The sequence below is a fragment of the Polyodon spathula genome, chromosome 21 (assembly GCF_017654505.1).
Source record: "Polyodon spathula isolate WHYD16114869_AA chromosome 21, ASM1765450v1, whole genome shotgun sequence".
Taxonomy (NCBI): Eukaryota; Metazoa; Chordata; class Actinopteri; order Acipenseriformes; family Polyodontidae; genus Polyodon; species Polyodon spathula.
The window spans coordinates 95709-113053 of record NC_054554.1 but is presented as its reverse complement, the minus strand read 5'-3'; the positions used below and the strand labels follow the sequence as shown (position 1 = coordinate 113053).

Here is a 17345-nt window from a genome sequence, read left to right as displayed (position 1 = left end):
GTCTGTTTACTTGGCCATTTAAAGTCCAATAACATGTGAAAGACCCATAATGCACAGATTTGTTTAAATGGGTTGCTCACGGGAGGTAGGACTTTTTTCTTGCCAAGTTCCTGCCTTCGTTTGTCAGGGAAGCTGGGACCATTACAGATTTCAAGTCAAAACTAAAAATGCACTTTTATAAAATAGTGGGTTTTGATGTAACTTTAAAATTGCTGCTTTTCTATTATCATGTGTATACTGTTATTTAAATGGTCTGACTGTGGCAGTTGTATGTGTGACGTGCTATACAAAAATACTGTGGTTTGTTCTTTTTTCTGCTATGTACTGTACAGTGCTTTGAGATACTTTTGTATAAAAAGTGCTATGTAAATGCCATTAATTAATTAATTAATTAATAATGCATGTTACATCCCAGACATGTATTCTGTAATACAGTTTTAAAAGCATCAGGTTTCAGACTTAATTGGCAGGATAGCCGAGCTGGAGGTGTTTCAATGACAAAATGTGTCTTAATACTGTATTATCAAACTGCTTCAATTAGTTTCTTGTAGTTTTCAGTTTGTGTTATGGCTCATGCAGCACAACTGTTTCTCTGAGCGGTATAAACACAGGTGAATCAGTGAACCCACACCTTCACCCAGAATAAACACAGGTGAATCAGTGAACCCACATCTCCACCCAGTATAAACACAGGTGAATCAGTGAACCCACACCTCCACCCAATATAAACACAGGTGAATCAGTGAACCCACACCTTCACCCAGAATAAACACAGGTGAATCAGTGAACCCACATCTCCACCCAGTATAAACACAGGTGAATCAGTGAACCCACATCTCCACCCAATATAAACACAGGTGAATCAGTGAACCCACACCTCCACCCAATATAAACACAGGTGAATCAGTGAACCCGCATCTCCACCCAGTATAAACACAGGTGAATCAGTGAACCCACATCTCCACCCAGTATAAACACAGGTGAATCAGTGAACCCACACCTCCACCCAATATAAACACAGGTGAATCAGTGAACCCGCATCTCCACCCAGTATAAACACAGGTGAATCAGTGAACCCGCATCTCCACCCAGTATAAACACAGGTGAATCAGTGAACCCACATCTCCACCCAATATAAACACAGGTGAATCAGTGAACCCGCATCTCCACCCAATATAAACACAGGTGAATCAGTGAACCCGCATCTCCACCCAGTATAAACGCAGGTGAATCAGTGAACCCACATCTCCACCCAGTATAAACACAGGTGAATCAGTGAACCCATATCTCCACCCAGTTTAAACGCAGGGGAATCAGTGAACCCACATCTCCACCCAGTATAAACACAGGTGAATCAGTGAACCCATATCTCCACCCAGTTTAAACACAGGTGAATCAGTGAACCCACATCTCCACCCAGTATAAACACAGGCGAATCAGTGAACCCACATCTCCACCCAGTTTAAATGCAGGGGAATCAGTGAACCCACATCTCCACCCAGTATAAACACAGGTGAATCCTAACATTGTGATCTGGCCAGTTACAGTCCAGGTCGATGGTCTCTTGTTGGCTGAACTAGTTTCTACTCACTGCTCTGCTAAACATACCTTATTAGCCACCCCATGTATACAAAGTGAGTAGATAAGAAATCCTCTGGTTTTACATCTACGAGTGAGAGGGTCGGAGAGCCCCGGACAGCCCTTGTCTCTTTGTTCTGTGACGAATCAAGCTGACTTCTCTGGTTTTCCTCTGCAGTGCTGAGTAAAGGATCCTGCTATATAACCTAATTTGGACAAAATGAAGCTAATGGTTTTAAAGCTCTGCAATGGTGGCCTGACAAAACCGCAAGCAGCTTTAATCAAGGCAATTCACATTCACTAGTATATATATATATATATATATATATATATATATATATATATATATATATATATAACATGATTTAATACACAGAGACAGATAGATTTCTTACATTCCAGGCTACAGCAGAAAATGTTTGATTGGGGATGCAGAGGGGTTTCATCTTCAGCCTTTCACCCCTCGAGGCCTGTGTTAAAAAATAGCTCAGTTCACAGGTGATATCAGACAGGTTGCACTCTCAAATACAGCCCAAGGATTGGAAGGGCATGGAGACTGCACTGTGCTCTTCAGCACTGGGGCAATGTGTGCTCCCATATAATCCAATGTTGGTGCTCTCCCATCTGTTTCCAATGCAGCCAATGAATCTGACACTTTCAGAGAACTGAAAATCATTAAAAAATAAACAAACCAGACAACAAAACAGAAAACTGCTTTGCACACTCAGCTCACAGTGTAGACCAGGCAGCGTCATGGCAACAGTGAAGGGGCAGGGCATTACACATCGACAGCAAGTAACAACTGCCAGGGCCAAGCTCATGATGTCATTTCCCTAACCAGCCTGTCAAGTTCCTTGAGATCCATGGGAACAACCTCCAATGCAAACAACAGTAAAAACACAAACTACTCAAAACAGAGGCAAAAGCAAGCTTGAAACAGAGATCATGAGACTAAAAAACACATTTAAAAAATATATTCTCTTGGTGTTTTTGTAATGACATCTACCACATGGTTTTGTCAAAACTTACCTTGCTTGACCACTGTTTATACAATGCTTTGCCACAGTTGCCAGTGCTTTACCATACCTCACTCTGCCATGCTATACAACAGTGACCGTTCAAAAGATAAGTTTTTTTAAGCCTGTAATAATTGCTCCAATAGCAGAAACATTGCTACGTATAGTTTACAAAATGCTTAATCAGCACATGATGTTCAATAAGTCTCCATTCCCATTGACCACAGTCTCCTTGGTATTGCTCAACGTGAACACAAAGGGTTAACTGGAGCTCAGCCATAGAGATTAACACCAGGATGTGTTTGTGTAGGGCTGCCATGCGAAACCTCAAGACAGAAGAGTGCACATGCTGAACAGCAAACTCTCCAAACCTGCAGTATAGGAAAGTGGTGTCCACCCCTGCAGGCATTTAAAAACAACACTTTCTGAACTCAGTGTGAATCACTGGCTGCTTGAGGTGTGATGATAGTTCCCATAAAATTACATCATGCAAACTGCAACAGATGAATCAACAGAAACTAACAAACCTTAGAAGACAGTATGTAATACATAGGTTTATAAGTATGTCTGCCATGACATGACCTAAAGAGTGTGGAAACAGGTCAATCTGCTGGTGAGAGAGATCAAAGAGCCTGCTGCAGACACACCTGAGCCGTCAGGAGAGCTGATCTGCTGCAGACACACCTGAGCAGTCAGGAGAGCTGATCTGCTGCAGGCACACCTGAGCCGTCAGGAGAGCCGATCTGCTGCAGGCACGCCTGAGCCGTCAGGAGAGCTGATCTGCTGCAGGCACACCTGAGCCGTCAGGAGAGCTGATCTGCTGCAGGCACGCCTGAGCCGTCAGGAGAGCTGATCTGCTGCAGGCACACCTGAGCCGTCAGGAGAGCCGATCTGCTGCAGGCACACCTGAGCCGTCAGGAGAGCCGATCTGCTGCAGGCACACCTGAGCCGTCAGGAGAGCTGATCTGCTGCAGGCACTCCTGAGCCGTCAGGAGAGCTGATCTGCTGCAGGCACGCCTGAGCCGTCAGGAGAGCTGATCTGCTGCAGACACACCTGAGCCGTCAGGAGCGCTGATCTGCTGCAGGCACACCTGAACCGTCAGGAGAGCTGATCTGCTGCAGGCACACCTGAGCCGTCAGGAGAGCCGATCTGCTGCAGGCACGCCTGAGCCGTCAGGAGAGCTGATCTGCTGCAGACACACTTGAGCCGTCAGGAGTGCTGATCTGCTGCAGGCACACCTGAACCGTCAGGAGAGCTGATCTGCTGCAGGCACGCCTGAGCCGTCAGGAGCGCCAATCTGCTGCAGGCACACCTGAGCCGTCAGGAGAGCTGATCTGCTGCAGGCACGCCTGAGCCGTCAGGAGAGCTGATCTGCTGCAGGCACACCTGAGCCGTCAGGAGAGCCGATCTGCTGCAGACACACCTGAGCAGTCAGGAGAGCCGATCTGCTGCAGGCACACCTGAGCCGTCAGGAGAGCTGATCTGCTGCAGGCACACCTGAACCGTCAGGAGAGCTGATCTGCTGCAGGCACGCCTGAGCCGTCAGGAGAGCTGATCTGCTGCAGGCACGCCTGAGCCGTCAGGAGAGCTGATCCTTCAGCTTGGCTGCAGGGTTCTGCTGCTTTGGTCCGGAGACAGTCTTGTAAAAGAGATTTGAATAGTTTGGGCTTCCATGGGTTCATCCCACAACCACAGGCATGTGTCCACAGCTCCACCCACAAGAAACAGCATGAATTCCTTCACAGTGCATTCGCACCAACAGATTAACCTTTGCTCTTGATCTTCAAATTAAGTAACAAATAAAGTACCTTGTAAAAATGTCGTCCTGCTGAAGCAGTACATACAACTTTTTCTATATATCTATCTCTCTCTCTCTGTCTCTGTATGTATGTATGTGTGTATATGTATGTATATATATATTGTAGGCCTGCCTAATCTGCTTGAAATGTTTAAACGGCATTTGCTTGGCAACACAACATGAATGCGCGTTTGCCAGCCTGCCTGGATTAAGTTGTTTAGGTGACAGTTACGGTTGCTAAAACAGAAGCGCGCCGCCGGCTCCACGCTCTCAAAGCGCGCTCCCGATGAGAAGTATTTCAACAACAGTGAGCGCGTGAGTCCGAGCCGGGCGGTAGTCTGTCTGTATAGACCGTAGTGTGAATGTGGAAACCCCCCCAAAAAACATATTTGAGAATAAAATATTTACGGTACACCGAGGTGGATTAAATAACACATTTCGACAGAGGTAAGCGGTTGTCTTTTGGTACACTTCAACCGAGTGGTTTTGAGAATACGTTAAAAACAACGCCGTAGTTAATCTGAAGAACAAGGGTTCCCTAGCCTAGTGTTACACAGCGCTTGTCATCGCCTTGATGATGTCTGAAAAAGGTAAAAAAAAAAATCATTAAAATACAAAGCCACGCTTTCGACAGATATGTGTATTTGTTGTTGTTGTTTTCTGTTTTTAGCAGTCCAGGTTTTGTGAAGGCTGTGTTGGGTTTTACTGCAGATGTGTGTGAGTGTTCATTTAAAGGAACACACGCACCCGGTGTATCGCCAGTGCTAAACATTACATTACTAGCTGCACAAAAGGCGTGTTTTGGATACACTTGTATGATTTACTGGTGTTTATTTTGTGTAGAAGTCGGTGTGAGTATCAGCTTTAACCCGACCTGCTGGTTTTACATTGTGCTAAACATGTACGAGGTGGTTGAGGGCTTGCGGCCTAGATTTGTATGTATTGGTTTGACACAGCCGATACAATAGCAGTGTTTTATTCTTGAATTTGGAGGCGGTGACCATATTTTCAAAGATGTGATAGTTCTAAGCCATTTGATTTCTTGTCGTAATTGAGCTCGGCAAGTTGAAAAGGTATCTCCATTCCGCACCACGTCTTGTTTTGTACATCTCTGCTGTGCTGAACGAGAAGAAAGCCGCGTCTAGGAGCGGAAGGGCATCGCATCATTTTCATTAGTAAAGAGAACAAATAACCTTTATTTATTTTTATTTATTTGTGTATTATTTATTTATTGTGATCGCGTGTATCGCTACATCCCACCCAGCGTGTGTGGTGTTTGTAATCGATCGACAATGTAAGCGGTGTGGTTACGGTTTTGATTTCTGTTGTCCAACATGGCGGAGGTCAACTAGGCCTTGGATCGGTTATGCAGAATCTTGCTCTTAGTGCAAGACTGTCCTTAGGTTTTTTTAGTACGATTTTTTTTTTCACTAAGACGAGTATTTTAGCGAAGGACACGCATGTAAAGTGTAATTGTGTTGATACATTAGACTCGTTACAGTTAAGGGTTTAATGTGTGGGTTTTTCTTTTTTTTGTTTTGTTTTGTTTTTTCATCTGAAACTTATTTTAAAAAAATCCATAAATGTGTTAATGTTCATTGTGCCGTGATTAGTTGTGGGTCTGGGCAAGCATTCATTTTAATCAATAATACAGGCGTCCTGCTTGAATCCACAGGCGGGCCAGCAGGAGCTATATTGAAATTGGGTTTTTTGAGAAATGACACTTGGTAGTAAGAAGATAGGCTATTGGAGATTTACACACACACTTTGACCATGCTGACATGGTTCTGCCACAGGTACAGGAGCACTTGTTGTCAGTGCCTGGTGGAATGGAGAAGGGATTACTTCAAGGACTCAAGGATTAAAAAGCAAATCAGATTGAATGAAACAAGCACCCCTTAGTTTTATAGAGTTCTGCTTATCCAATAAAAGTGGTCAACTTATGAACTACATCATTATTCTTTGCTATACATGTTTGGAAATATGATTCATTGATAAATGCATATTCAGAATTGTTTGGATACAGAATATTTTTGCTTAAATAATATACAAGGTAACTTTATATGTTGAATAAGTCCTACATTTTGAAAACAGTAAATTAAGTGTCTGCAGTGAAATGTAGTACATCTACACGTTTCAGTTGTTGGTACAGACTAGCAGTGAATTAGTCATGCTATGTTGAGAAAGCACAGTACACAATTCCAGCAGACAAGAATATGGTTAATTTTGCAGCTATTGTTTGATACCTCTGTGACTCGCTCAAGTGAAGCAAGTGTGTATACTGGTACCCTGAAGTTACATACAGTAATTTATCATGTCCAGACACACAGGTCTTAAGCAGCTGAAACGTTAAACAAAACCTGTTTAGTAGACATTCAATTTACTGTGTGTTTATTATTATGGTTTCCTGTTGTTCTTGTCTGCACCTCAGTCAGGAATTCATTATTTATTAGAGGGGAATCGCAACCAGCTGTTTGTTTTTAGAGTTCTCTTCAATAAGTTGATTTGTGTTTTAAATGTGGACCCCGACTCCCCCAGTACAGTGTAGTAATCTGAGAAGACAGGCGGTGAAGACTGAGACAGTTCTGTAAACGGCTTCTTCTTATCCAAGCCCCTTTTGCTGACCTGTGGAACATGTGAACTGAACAATATGCAGTATGAAGCAATATACCTGTTTGCTTTACACTGTTTAGCTCAGCTCATGTACCTGTCAATAGTCTGCTCTAACTACAATATAAAACAGTAGCCTTATGCTGAAAAACAGAGCTGGTGGTAAGCCAGCACACACAGCTATGTTTTAAAGGGTATTTAGCAGCAAAAAGTGTGTCATTCAGGATTTCTCTGCATTGGAAGTGTTAATGTAATGAACTGATTTTGTTTGACTGTTACACACTGGGGACAAGGACAGCTTTCCTTTAGTTTCATTTTGACTGTACCATGTTTTAGTTTTTTAGTTGCAAGTGAAAAATGTCCTAGTTTTGATTTGTTTCCGGTTTCATAAATCATCCAGAATTTGAACAGTAGCGGAAATGCTACTGTATTTGTATCTAGTTCATGGATTGCCAAGTTCCTTAACTATAATTTAAAAAATAAATATTAAATAGATTAGTTCAGCAGTCAGCCTTTCTTAATGGGTATTATTACTCATTGTGGCTGTCGGTCTTTGCCTGGTGGTCGCTTAAAACTGGAAGCATTCGGCTCAGCTTCTTTGTCTCTTGTGTTCCAGTTGTAGGTGGAGCCACAGTGCCATGTAATATGAACCCTGCAGTGACTCCTCAAGGGGAGTGGGAGAATGTTGTAGACCACACTTGAAACTTTTTTGCTGGTTGCACAGTACACAAGGCGGCATTGCTCCGTACTTTAGTAAAGTTATTTATCTCTCCACAAAGGCTAATGTAAATGGGCTGTATCATTTTATGTCTGGACTTTCAAGAAAGCCTGAAGTTAATCCTGAACACTATTTAAGTAACAAGGAGCAACTCACTTTTTTTTTTTTTTCCCTGAACTTTGGATTGAGAATTTAAAACAAAGGATACGTCATGTTTGTGAATTTGCCTAAATAAATTCTAAAACTAATTGGATTGCAGTCTTAATTTGTATATATTCGCATACTGATACAAAGTTGGCTCCTCATTTGGCTTAATCAGTGTTTTTTGTTTGTTTTACTTTCTCAATGGGATTGACAAATGTTTCAATTTGTTTTCTTTTGATTGCTAAATGAATTTGAGAAGGACTGCGTGGTGGTGGCTGCAGCAGTAGGTTTTTATTCGATGTTTGCGTGCAGAGTGAACTCCACACACTCTCCCTCAAGGCATCTCACTTTGGCTGTCTTGATCTTGAGGTTTGAGGAGGGGCCTCTGTTATGGGGTGTTTTGTTTCTATGGAAAATGAAATGAAGTCTTTAGTTACTCATGACGGGTAAAGACACATTACATTGTCTGTACTCATGGAAAGGAGTCCTTGAACTGTTTACATGCCTATCAGGAAACAAAGCAAGCAAAAGTAAAGGTAACTTTTCTAATTCTTTTGTGTCTTCTGTCACTTCTTCCCAAAGTGACTAAAAGAGTCACATAGTTGAACAAAACTTCTGCAATAGAAAGACAAAATGGAAATGAAAGACAAATGGCCTAAGCACATTGCTGCTGTTCAATTTAGGCTTTTTTAGGAGTAGTTTTTAGCAGTTTAAATAGCCTGGGACAGGGTAATATAAGTCATACTGTGCAATGCAGCTTGCAGTATAGAAGTGCATGAATAGACAATCCTATGTATGCTGCTGTATTTTAGACTGAATCAAGTGATACAGGACATATTGTACAGCTGGAACCCTTAATGTTATACGTTGTTACCTGGATTTTCCGACTCATGTTTGTGGCACATCTCGAGGAGCTCTTTTTCAGTGCTGTTGAAACTTTCTGAGGACATGTTTGGCATATGTTGATTGAAGATTTTGAACAGCAAAACATTATTCTCATAAACAAATCTTTTTTTCCCCCATGCTGAACTTGTTAAACACAAAAGGTTTGATGTTGTTGAACTCTGACTCCCACAGGCGCTGTAGAACATGCAGGATTACATGAGAATGCTTTCTATCCAGGGAAAGGAGAGTTTTGCAGGAAGTTGGAATGCTGCTTCTGTTTCTCTGACTGTGTTTCTCCTCGGTATAATGTGTGAACCCTCATGAGTTTCGCTTGGTGACTATGTTGACAATCTTTGAATCATGCTTCAGTTTACAGGCTCTGCTTTTCGTCTAGACTGGCTCTGCTAGGTTTTGAAAGGAGACAACATAGTGGAAGGCTACAAAACTGTGGCATTTAAGGCCCTGCATCGTAATGTACTTACTGTCTAGACTACCATTCATAGACTATGTAACGCAATCTATGCAAGCACAAACACAGGCTCAGTTAATGTTAAATCCCATAATACTATATATCTAAAAAAATAAATAAACACTAGACTGTATGCTGTATCCTGTATCCTCACTTTTGTCTTGGTAGGTTCTGATGACGAGACCTGTCTTCTCCTTCACGGTCTGTATTGTCATCAACATGACCAAGTGCTCGAATTTCAGTGTGGTGTTTATAATGCAGTATGCCAGGTGTGGTCGGCTAAGACACGTTGCTGCAATGTTATGTTTCTCTGTGTTTGTCTGTATGACTTCATTCCTAGATGAACAGGGCACCCAGTTTGATGTGCATTAGACTTTGAACTTGCTGCATTGCTGTAATGGTACGTAATGGTGGTGCTGACTTTGATATGTTTAATGTGTCTTCTGCTGTCCCGCAGGGTTCAGCTCTTGGCCCTCCTCTTTTCAGTCTATATATGCTCCCGTTAGGTAGCGTAATTGGAGAGCATGGATTGAGTTTCCACTCTTATATGGATGACACACAACTCTATATAAAATGAACCTGTGGTTCCATGAGTACTGACTCGAGGTTATCAGCCTGCTTGGATAATATTGCTGTTTGGATGACTAACAACTTCCAACAGCTGAATTCCAACAAGAGTTTCTAAATCACTCTCTTTTGATGTCCTGTGGCCGTGATATTGCTGTGTTAATTTCAGCCAGAAACTTGGGAGATTTTATACTCTGGACTTAGTTTTGAGGCTCAAGTCTCATCAGTGATTAAATAATCTCCGTAATATTGCCCAAATCCGTTCTCACCTTTAACAAAAAGACTCCTGAGATTCTGATTTAATTTCTTTGTAACATCTCAAATTGATTATTGCAAAGCAATGTTGTTTGGGTTATCTTCTAAAGTGATACATCAGTTAGTCCAGAACACATTTTATTTAGTCTTACTTTTGTCATTCCTTGCCATTGTCGTTTCTTCACAGTATCCATAGACATGTTTTCATAAAGTAATAACATGAGGTTTACTTGTGCCATTTTGTAGTGACCAAGCAAACAAAAACTGAAATGTAACTTTAAACACTATTTAAACACTTTAAACACTATTAAACAAACATGGAAATGGTGCTGTAAAACGAAGGGGTGGAAAAAACTCAGTGTTTCGGTTCTCATTTATTGCATTCTACGTAAGTCGCAACAAAAATGTATAATATAGGCCTGTACAATCTATATAAAAAATCGCTACACAACATTTTCAGGAAGTTGGCGCTGTTTAAGTAGGCATTTCAGAATGATGTGCTTGCCTTATTTCTGTCCCAAGAGATTGACTCACTCTAAAACTTTAGAGGCTCAGAGCTGCTATGTTGATCCTGTGTTTTATTTATTATATGTTAAATATCACTGTCATGCAACTTCTGGTGAGGCTGTAAATAAGTGCAAGGTATTTTTGTCATTTGTAGCGAAATACAAGCATCTGATTTTTGTATCCGAATACATGTCAAAAAATTCATTTGGATATTTTTCCCAACACTAAACACTTGTTTTCCTTGGCTTTTGATTAACTTTTTTTTTATTTATTATAATTTATAATGGATGTTTAATGTATGTATATATTATTGCTTTTGCATTGACTCTTAAAAATGCTGTTTCTAATGTATCTTTAATGTAGTAATGTTTTGTATCTTGTAATTTTAATGTAAAGCCATCTACAGTGCTTTGAGATGTTGCCTACTTTATACGAAGATCTTCAGTCAATTTATTGCTTTCTTATATTCCTCTAAATCCAGAGCAAGCGAAAACCAATCGAATTACGTAGAATGTGTTTTGAAAGCTGCATTTTACTTACATGCAAAGAAATACTTGTGCAGCTGGAGTGTATTAGAAAACCAATCTGTACTGATTACCGTTTTTGTTTCTTCTTTTTGTTTGCAGAAATGAGTCGCCAGACTGCCACAGCACTCCCAACAGGTACATCGAAGTGTGCTCCGTCACAGAGGGTGCCTGCGCTGCAGGGCACCACAGCTTCCAACAATGACTTGGCCAGTCTCTTTGAGTGTCCTGTCTGTTTTGACTATGTACTGCCACCCATTCTTCAGTGCCAGAGCGGGCATCTTGTTTGCAGCAACTGTCGCCCAAAGCTCACATGCTGTCCAACATGTCGAGGCCCACTGGGCTCCATTCGGAACCTGGCTATGGAAAAGGTGGCCAACTCTGTACTGTTTCCTTGTAAATACGCCTCTTCAGGATGTGAGATAACGTTGCCACACACAGAGAAAGCGGACCACGAAGAGCTTTGCGAGTTCAGGCCTTATTCTTGCCCTTGTCCTGGAGCCTCGTGTAAATGGCAGGGCTCCCTGGATGCTGTCATGCCTCATTTGATGCATCAACACAAGTCTATAACAACGTTACAAGGGGAAGACATTGTCTTTCTGGCCACAGACATTAATCTTCCAGGAGCAGTCGACTGGGTTATGATGCAGTCCTGTTTTGGGTTCCACTTTATGTTGGTCTTGGAGAAACAGGAGAAATATGATGGCCACCAGCAGTTCTTTGCTATCGTCCAGTTGATTGGAACACGCAAGCAGGCAGAAAACTTTGCCTACCGACTCGAGCTGAACGGTCATCGCCGGCGGCTGACCTGGGAAGCAACGCCTCGCTCAATCCACGAGGGGATCGCCACTGCGATCATGAACAGCGACTGTCTGGTTTTCGACACTAGCATTGCACAGCTTTTTGCAGAGAATGGAAATCTAGGCATAAACGTTACAATCTCAATGTGCTGATGCAGCGGGTGAATGTTTGTTTGTTTGTTTGTTTTAGAGCAATTGTAACAGTTCTAGTATCATATCATTGGAGAAAAAAGGCATTCATTGACATTCACTGCCAAGCATAACCCCTGTTTTTGTAGATGGAGGTTTGGGCTCAAGGTTTAAAATACTGGCTGAAAAAAAAGAGAGCTGTATCTGGTAACACTATTGTATAAAACACCTTATGTAAACCACTGAATACTTACCCTAAATGGGCAACTTTTTGTAATAAAATGAATAATAATAAAAAAACATAAACAGAAGCTTATAAATTCTGAATTAACTTCAGTGTTGTAGATAGTATTGTTTCCTCTTTCCTTGACCAGCCAGGCTGGACAGTACCATTTCAAGTTGCTGCTCCTGTCTGGTATGTCACACTACATAGTATTGCTGCTCTGTGTATTTCTGTGTATTGATATTTTTAAATAACTTTTTTAGTTTTGTTTTTTGTTTGTTTTTCCATTAAATAAATTTGACTTTATCTTTCATACTTTTGGTCATTACTTAACTGTGACGTGAATTATTTTGCTATCCCACAAACATTTATCATTTTTTTACATTTTATTTTGAAATGGATGTAGCGATACATTCCCTTTCCAGTAAGAGTTTGTTTTTGTTTAGGCTCAGACAGCTAGTTGGAAAATACACAAGTAACTCGATATTCTTCTCGGTAACCGTTTAGCACATTTGTTTTTGTGAATCTGGCTTGGTACAGTATATTATGTTTTGGCTAAGCAATTTTGAGTTGTTTTATATAATGTTAGAGTAACATGAGGTGGTTGATTTGGTTAACCAAGGCTGTCTAAGTAAAGCAGAGGCTAATGCAGTTCATCCTTTTCAGCATTTCATTAAGAAATCTTAGCAATAACATAAGGCTAATAAAATAGTTTGTGTGATTTATTTATTTTAATTTTATTTCTGATGTAAAAATCGGTATTCTAAATGTTGCTGCATTAGTGGCAAGAATATGAAATAGACTAAGACAGGCAGGGAAAGTACGGTAGTACAGGTTTTCAGAATCTTACATTTTTATAAAAAACTTAAACAAACCATAATCTGCTGCAATTTAAAAGCCATACACCGATATTAACGAGATAAACGAAACTTTCACATTGGCAATTCTGGTGGATTTAAGAAGTTGTATTGCTTATCTTTAATTATGTTTATTATAGCCAAGACTCTCTAAGTTTTGTTATTGACACTTAAATAACATAACCTAGCAGTTTCTTCATATTTTCAGTGGTTTATTTTTTTTATAATAAAGTCAAATGTTTCTATATTCTCTCTGTCCTGGGGCCTTTTTCTTTTTAGTCATTGTTTGCCACTGAACCATGTCTGAAATGAGCTTGTGCAGGCTGTCCCTACTGAACCATGTCTGAAATGAGCTTGTGCAGGCTGTCCCTACTGAACCATGTCTGAAATGAGCTTGTGCAGGCTGTCCCTACTGAACCATGTCTGAAATGAACTTGTGCAGGCTGTCCCCACTGAATCATGTTTGAAATGAGTGACTGCTGTTCTAATCTGCAGTAATGTCCACTGCTCCCTTGCTTTTCAGATTCGTGATCAAGACGAGAAAGGTGTCATCAAGCACCAGAAGGTTTGCAGTGGAAATCAAATTGCTGCTAAACGTAAGGCTCTCCTCAACAAAGGGATTCACCATAAAGAAAAGGGTACCCTCTGAAACCTGCTTCTAGGAAAAAGTCATTGAAATTGATTATTTATTTATTTTACTTCGTCCATGTAACAGATGCATAACAGTAATAGAACTTATTTCTGGTAGCATCAGCTTTGTGTGGGTGTGTGTTTTCCCCATTTTGTCCACAAACTCACTCACTCAAAACTTGACATTACATGCCCTGTGCCTTGTGCCTGCCTCAGTATTTGGTTATGAGTATAAACCTGGAGATAACCAGAGCTTTATGGTCTACAGCACAAAGGTCAAAAGATTTTCATAGTATGCAAGTATTTGCATTTGTTTTTGGTTTGAGATAAACTGGAAAATTCTAATTGTCCATCCAAAGAATACAGAGCAGGAGATTAACAAAGGCTGACTGGATTTGAAAATTAAGGCAGGTTGTTTCCATTTACAGGTAAGCCAGATTGGAGAAGTGCATTTGTAGTGTATCCCCACAGATAAGGATACCATACTTGTGTTCTACCAGATTGTCTGCTGTTAATGTGCATAGTTCAAGTTTTTAACTAGCTTTTTATTATGGTCCTTGTTTCTGATTTGCATGTCACAATTTTTTTTCCCCCAATACAAATGTCAAATTATAAATGCACATACAGGCAGATTTTTCTGTTGAGTGCATAGATTAGCAAGCAAATACAGACCCACATCTGTGCAAAGATTCCAGCTTTATTTATGACTCGCATCTGAAACGGCTTAATTACTTTACGATCAGTTAATCTGTTTTCCAAAATGGTTTCATATAACTGCTGCATTATAAATGATCACAGTGTAAGACAATGGCTCTGCTGTTACAAAACGGAACTAAGCTACATTGCCCTTTATTATCCCTCATCTAAAAGTAACATTTTAACAACTTGCAATAGAACTTCTAGAATTTGCTACATGATTATACCACACCCCCCCAGAAATATCACTTTTGCATTAATAACTTGCATCTGATCCACCAGACATATCATACAGAAAGAGCAGGGGAAGTCTGACACAGTTAGCCTTCTCTTTGAAGGTGAAAGGTAATGGCTTCACTGCCCCTAGATACATTATTGTGATATGGGCAGTCTGACAAAACAAGGTGCACAGGCTTTTCCATCCAAGTTACAAATTCCATTTGAAAATTGAACTAACAACCGGTTAATCTTACACACGCTAGGTTAGACATATCTGAATGTAGTTACACAAATGCTCTATTTAAAATTTAAGAAAAGCCTTTTCAAATGCATTCTCTATATAGCTTATACGTCCCTTCATTATGTAAGTGGGAGTGTACACGTAAAAGCAATAACTGAACAATTATGTGATCAGAGAGCACTGTGATCAATGTTTTGTGCCAATACTGAAGACTTTTTAATCAATGCTGGAAGGTAAACACTTCAACTGAAATAATTGAATTCAACAAGGAATTGAGCTCAACAAGGAACACACTCTCAAACACCATTAACCTTTCTGCTTTCACGATCTTATCATTAACCTTATTCCTTCACTACCATACAGGCTTCCCTTGTCATCAGATACAGTGATTTGGTCTGTACTGCACATCACATAGGATTGTTCTCTCTCAAGGCTAGAGGCTAAGAAAGCATATAAAGCTGTATTAACATCTCATTTAAAAGCATAGGAAGCTGTATTAACATCGCTTTCAAAAGCATAGGAAGCTGTATTAACATCTCAATTAAAAGCATAGGAAGCTGTATTAACATCTCATTTAAAAGCATAGGAAGCTGTATTAACATCTCATTTAAAAGCATAGGAAGCTGTACTAACACTTCTTTTAAAAGCATGCGGTAAAGCCCTGCATATATAAAAAACAAATAACTTTTTTTAACCTTTTTTCAAAACTTTTGATCTTAAATCAAAAGACATGACATGCGAGTTTATGACAAACCGTAGCCTCAGCAAAAATGATTTGATTTTCTCTTATCAGACGCAGGTTATTAACACGCCGAATCCCTTTGTGGGACCCTGTGTTGCACTCTGGTTCAGGTTATTAACACGCCGAATCCCTTTGTGGGACCCTGTGTTGCACTCTGGTTCAGGTTATTAACACGCCGAATCCCTTTGTGGGACCCTGTGTTGCACTCTGGTTCAGGTTATTAACACGCCGAATCCCTTTGTGGGACCCTGTGTTGCACTCTGGTTCAGGTTATTAACACGCCGAATCCCTTTGTGGGACCCTGTGTTGCACTCTGGTTCAGGTTATTAACACGCCGAATCCCTTTGTGGGACCCTGTGTTGCACTCTGGTTCAGGTTATTAACATGCCGAATCCCTTTGTGGGACCCTGTGTTGCACTCTGGTTCAGGTTATTAACACGCCGAATCCCTTTGTGGGACCCTGTGTTGCACTCTGGTTCAGGTTATTAACACGCCGAATCCCTTTGTGGGACCCTGTATTGCACTCTGGTTCAGGTTACTAAACTCAGTGGGCATGAGTTGGCAGGGGTCCTCTTCACGTAATCAGCATGCTGTTGTTGGATTTCACAGCCAGATGGTCCTATGAGCCAGGGCCCTGAGTGGAATCACCTCCCAGCCTCCAATACATCTTCACATTTCAGTGAATGAGTTCAGAGCATCTGGAAAATGCATGCTGCCATTGGAACACATTGTATTGTTATACTGCAGGCTGAGTGGAACACATTGTATTGTTATACTGCAGGCTGAGTGGAACACATTGTATTGTTATACTGCAGGCTGAGTGGAACACATTGTATTGTTATACTGCAGGCTCAGTGGAACACATTGTATTGTTATACTGCAGGCTCAGTGGAACACATTGTATTGTTATACTGGAGGCTCAGTGGAACACATTGTATTGTTATACTGGAGGCTAGGTGGAACACATTGTATTGTTATACTGGAGTCTAGGTGGAACACATTGTATTGTTATACTGGAGGCTCAGTGGAACACATTGTATTGTTATACTGGAGGCTCAGTGGAACACACTGAATTTAGAAAAGTTGAGAACTCTTCTCCCTGGACAAGCTTGGAAACAAGCCCTTTCATCTCAACCCAGTTCAAAACAAACACAGAGAGATTCCCCAGGGCAGAGCTTACTGACCTGTGGAGGAACAGTTTCAAATTTTCAGGAATATAGAAGAAGTGACTTACGAAACTTAATTTGCCATAGGAAACCTTTGCAAAAATATGCAAGGACAACTAATCACATGAGTGCTGATGCAGTAATGATTTAATATCTGAAGGCTGTCCTTTACAACAGCATCCACTTTAAAAAAAATAATTTAAAAACAAAAGGACAATACAAGAAAAGCAGGGAAACTGAATCTCAGCTCAAAAGAAAAAAACAGTTACAATGATGGACATGATTAGAAAAAAAGCTGGAATGAGACATAGGCCCATTCACTTGTGGCAGATGTCCTCCCCACCCCCAGCCCACCAGGGAATCCACCCATGAAATGCCTGTAATGGAGTGGTTCCCGGGCACGCATTCCTGCCCTGCTCTACGGTACATTCACACAGATTCAGTTTGTGTTTAATGTAAGATGATCGTTTGCCTGGATGGAATGCTGAGCTATAAAGGGTAGCAGGTGGCTCTTGTAAAAGCCCTTGACAAGGAAAATCTCTGCAGTTTCACTCTGTGTTGGGCACACAG

The 17345-nt window shown here is 40.9% G+C and overlaps 1 protein-coding gene across 4 annotated transcripts; it reads left to right on the top strand.

The window, feature by feature from the left end:
• The first annotated feature begins 4684 nt into the window (after positions 1–4684).
• On the top strand, positions 4685–12537 carry LOC121296555 (E3 ubiquitin-protein ligase SIAH1). 4 transcript variants are annotated; one of them, XM_041222254.1, is made up of 4 exons: positions 4685–4840; positions 9388–9420; positions 9560–9619; positions 11175–12537. In XM_041222254.1, exon 4 carries the CDS (start codon positions 11177–11179, stop codon positions 12023–12025), a length of 849 nt encoding a protein of 282 aa, XP_041078188.1. In that variant the 5' UTR covers positions 4685–4840; positions 9388–9420; positions 9560–9619; positions 11175–11176; the 3' UTR covers positions 12026–12537. The 4 variants fall into 4 exon arrangements, with proteins under 4 accessions (XP_041078188.1, XP_041078187.1, XP_041078186.1 ...); XM_041222253.1 differs by lacking the exons at positions 9388–9420; positions 9560–9619; XM_041222252.1 differs by lacking the exons at positions 4685–4840; positions 9388–9420; positions 9560–9619 and adding an exon at positions 4847–4983.
• The last annotated feature ends 4808 nt before the right edge of the window (positions 12538–17345 follow it).

Bases quoted from the DNA above. Each gene is read 5' to 3' on its own strand.
- LOC121296555 (XM_041222251.1), top strand. From the start codon at position 8,305: ATGACGGGTAAAGACACATTACATTGTCTGTACTCATGGAAAGGAGTC. The intron at 8,402-11,174 runs GTAACTTTTCTA...TTTTGTTTGCAG, and splicing joins CAAAGCAAGCAAAAGTAAAG to AAATGAGTCGCCAGACTGCC.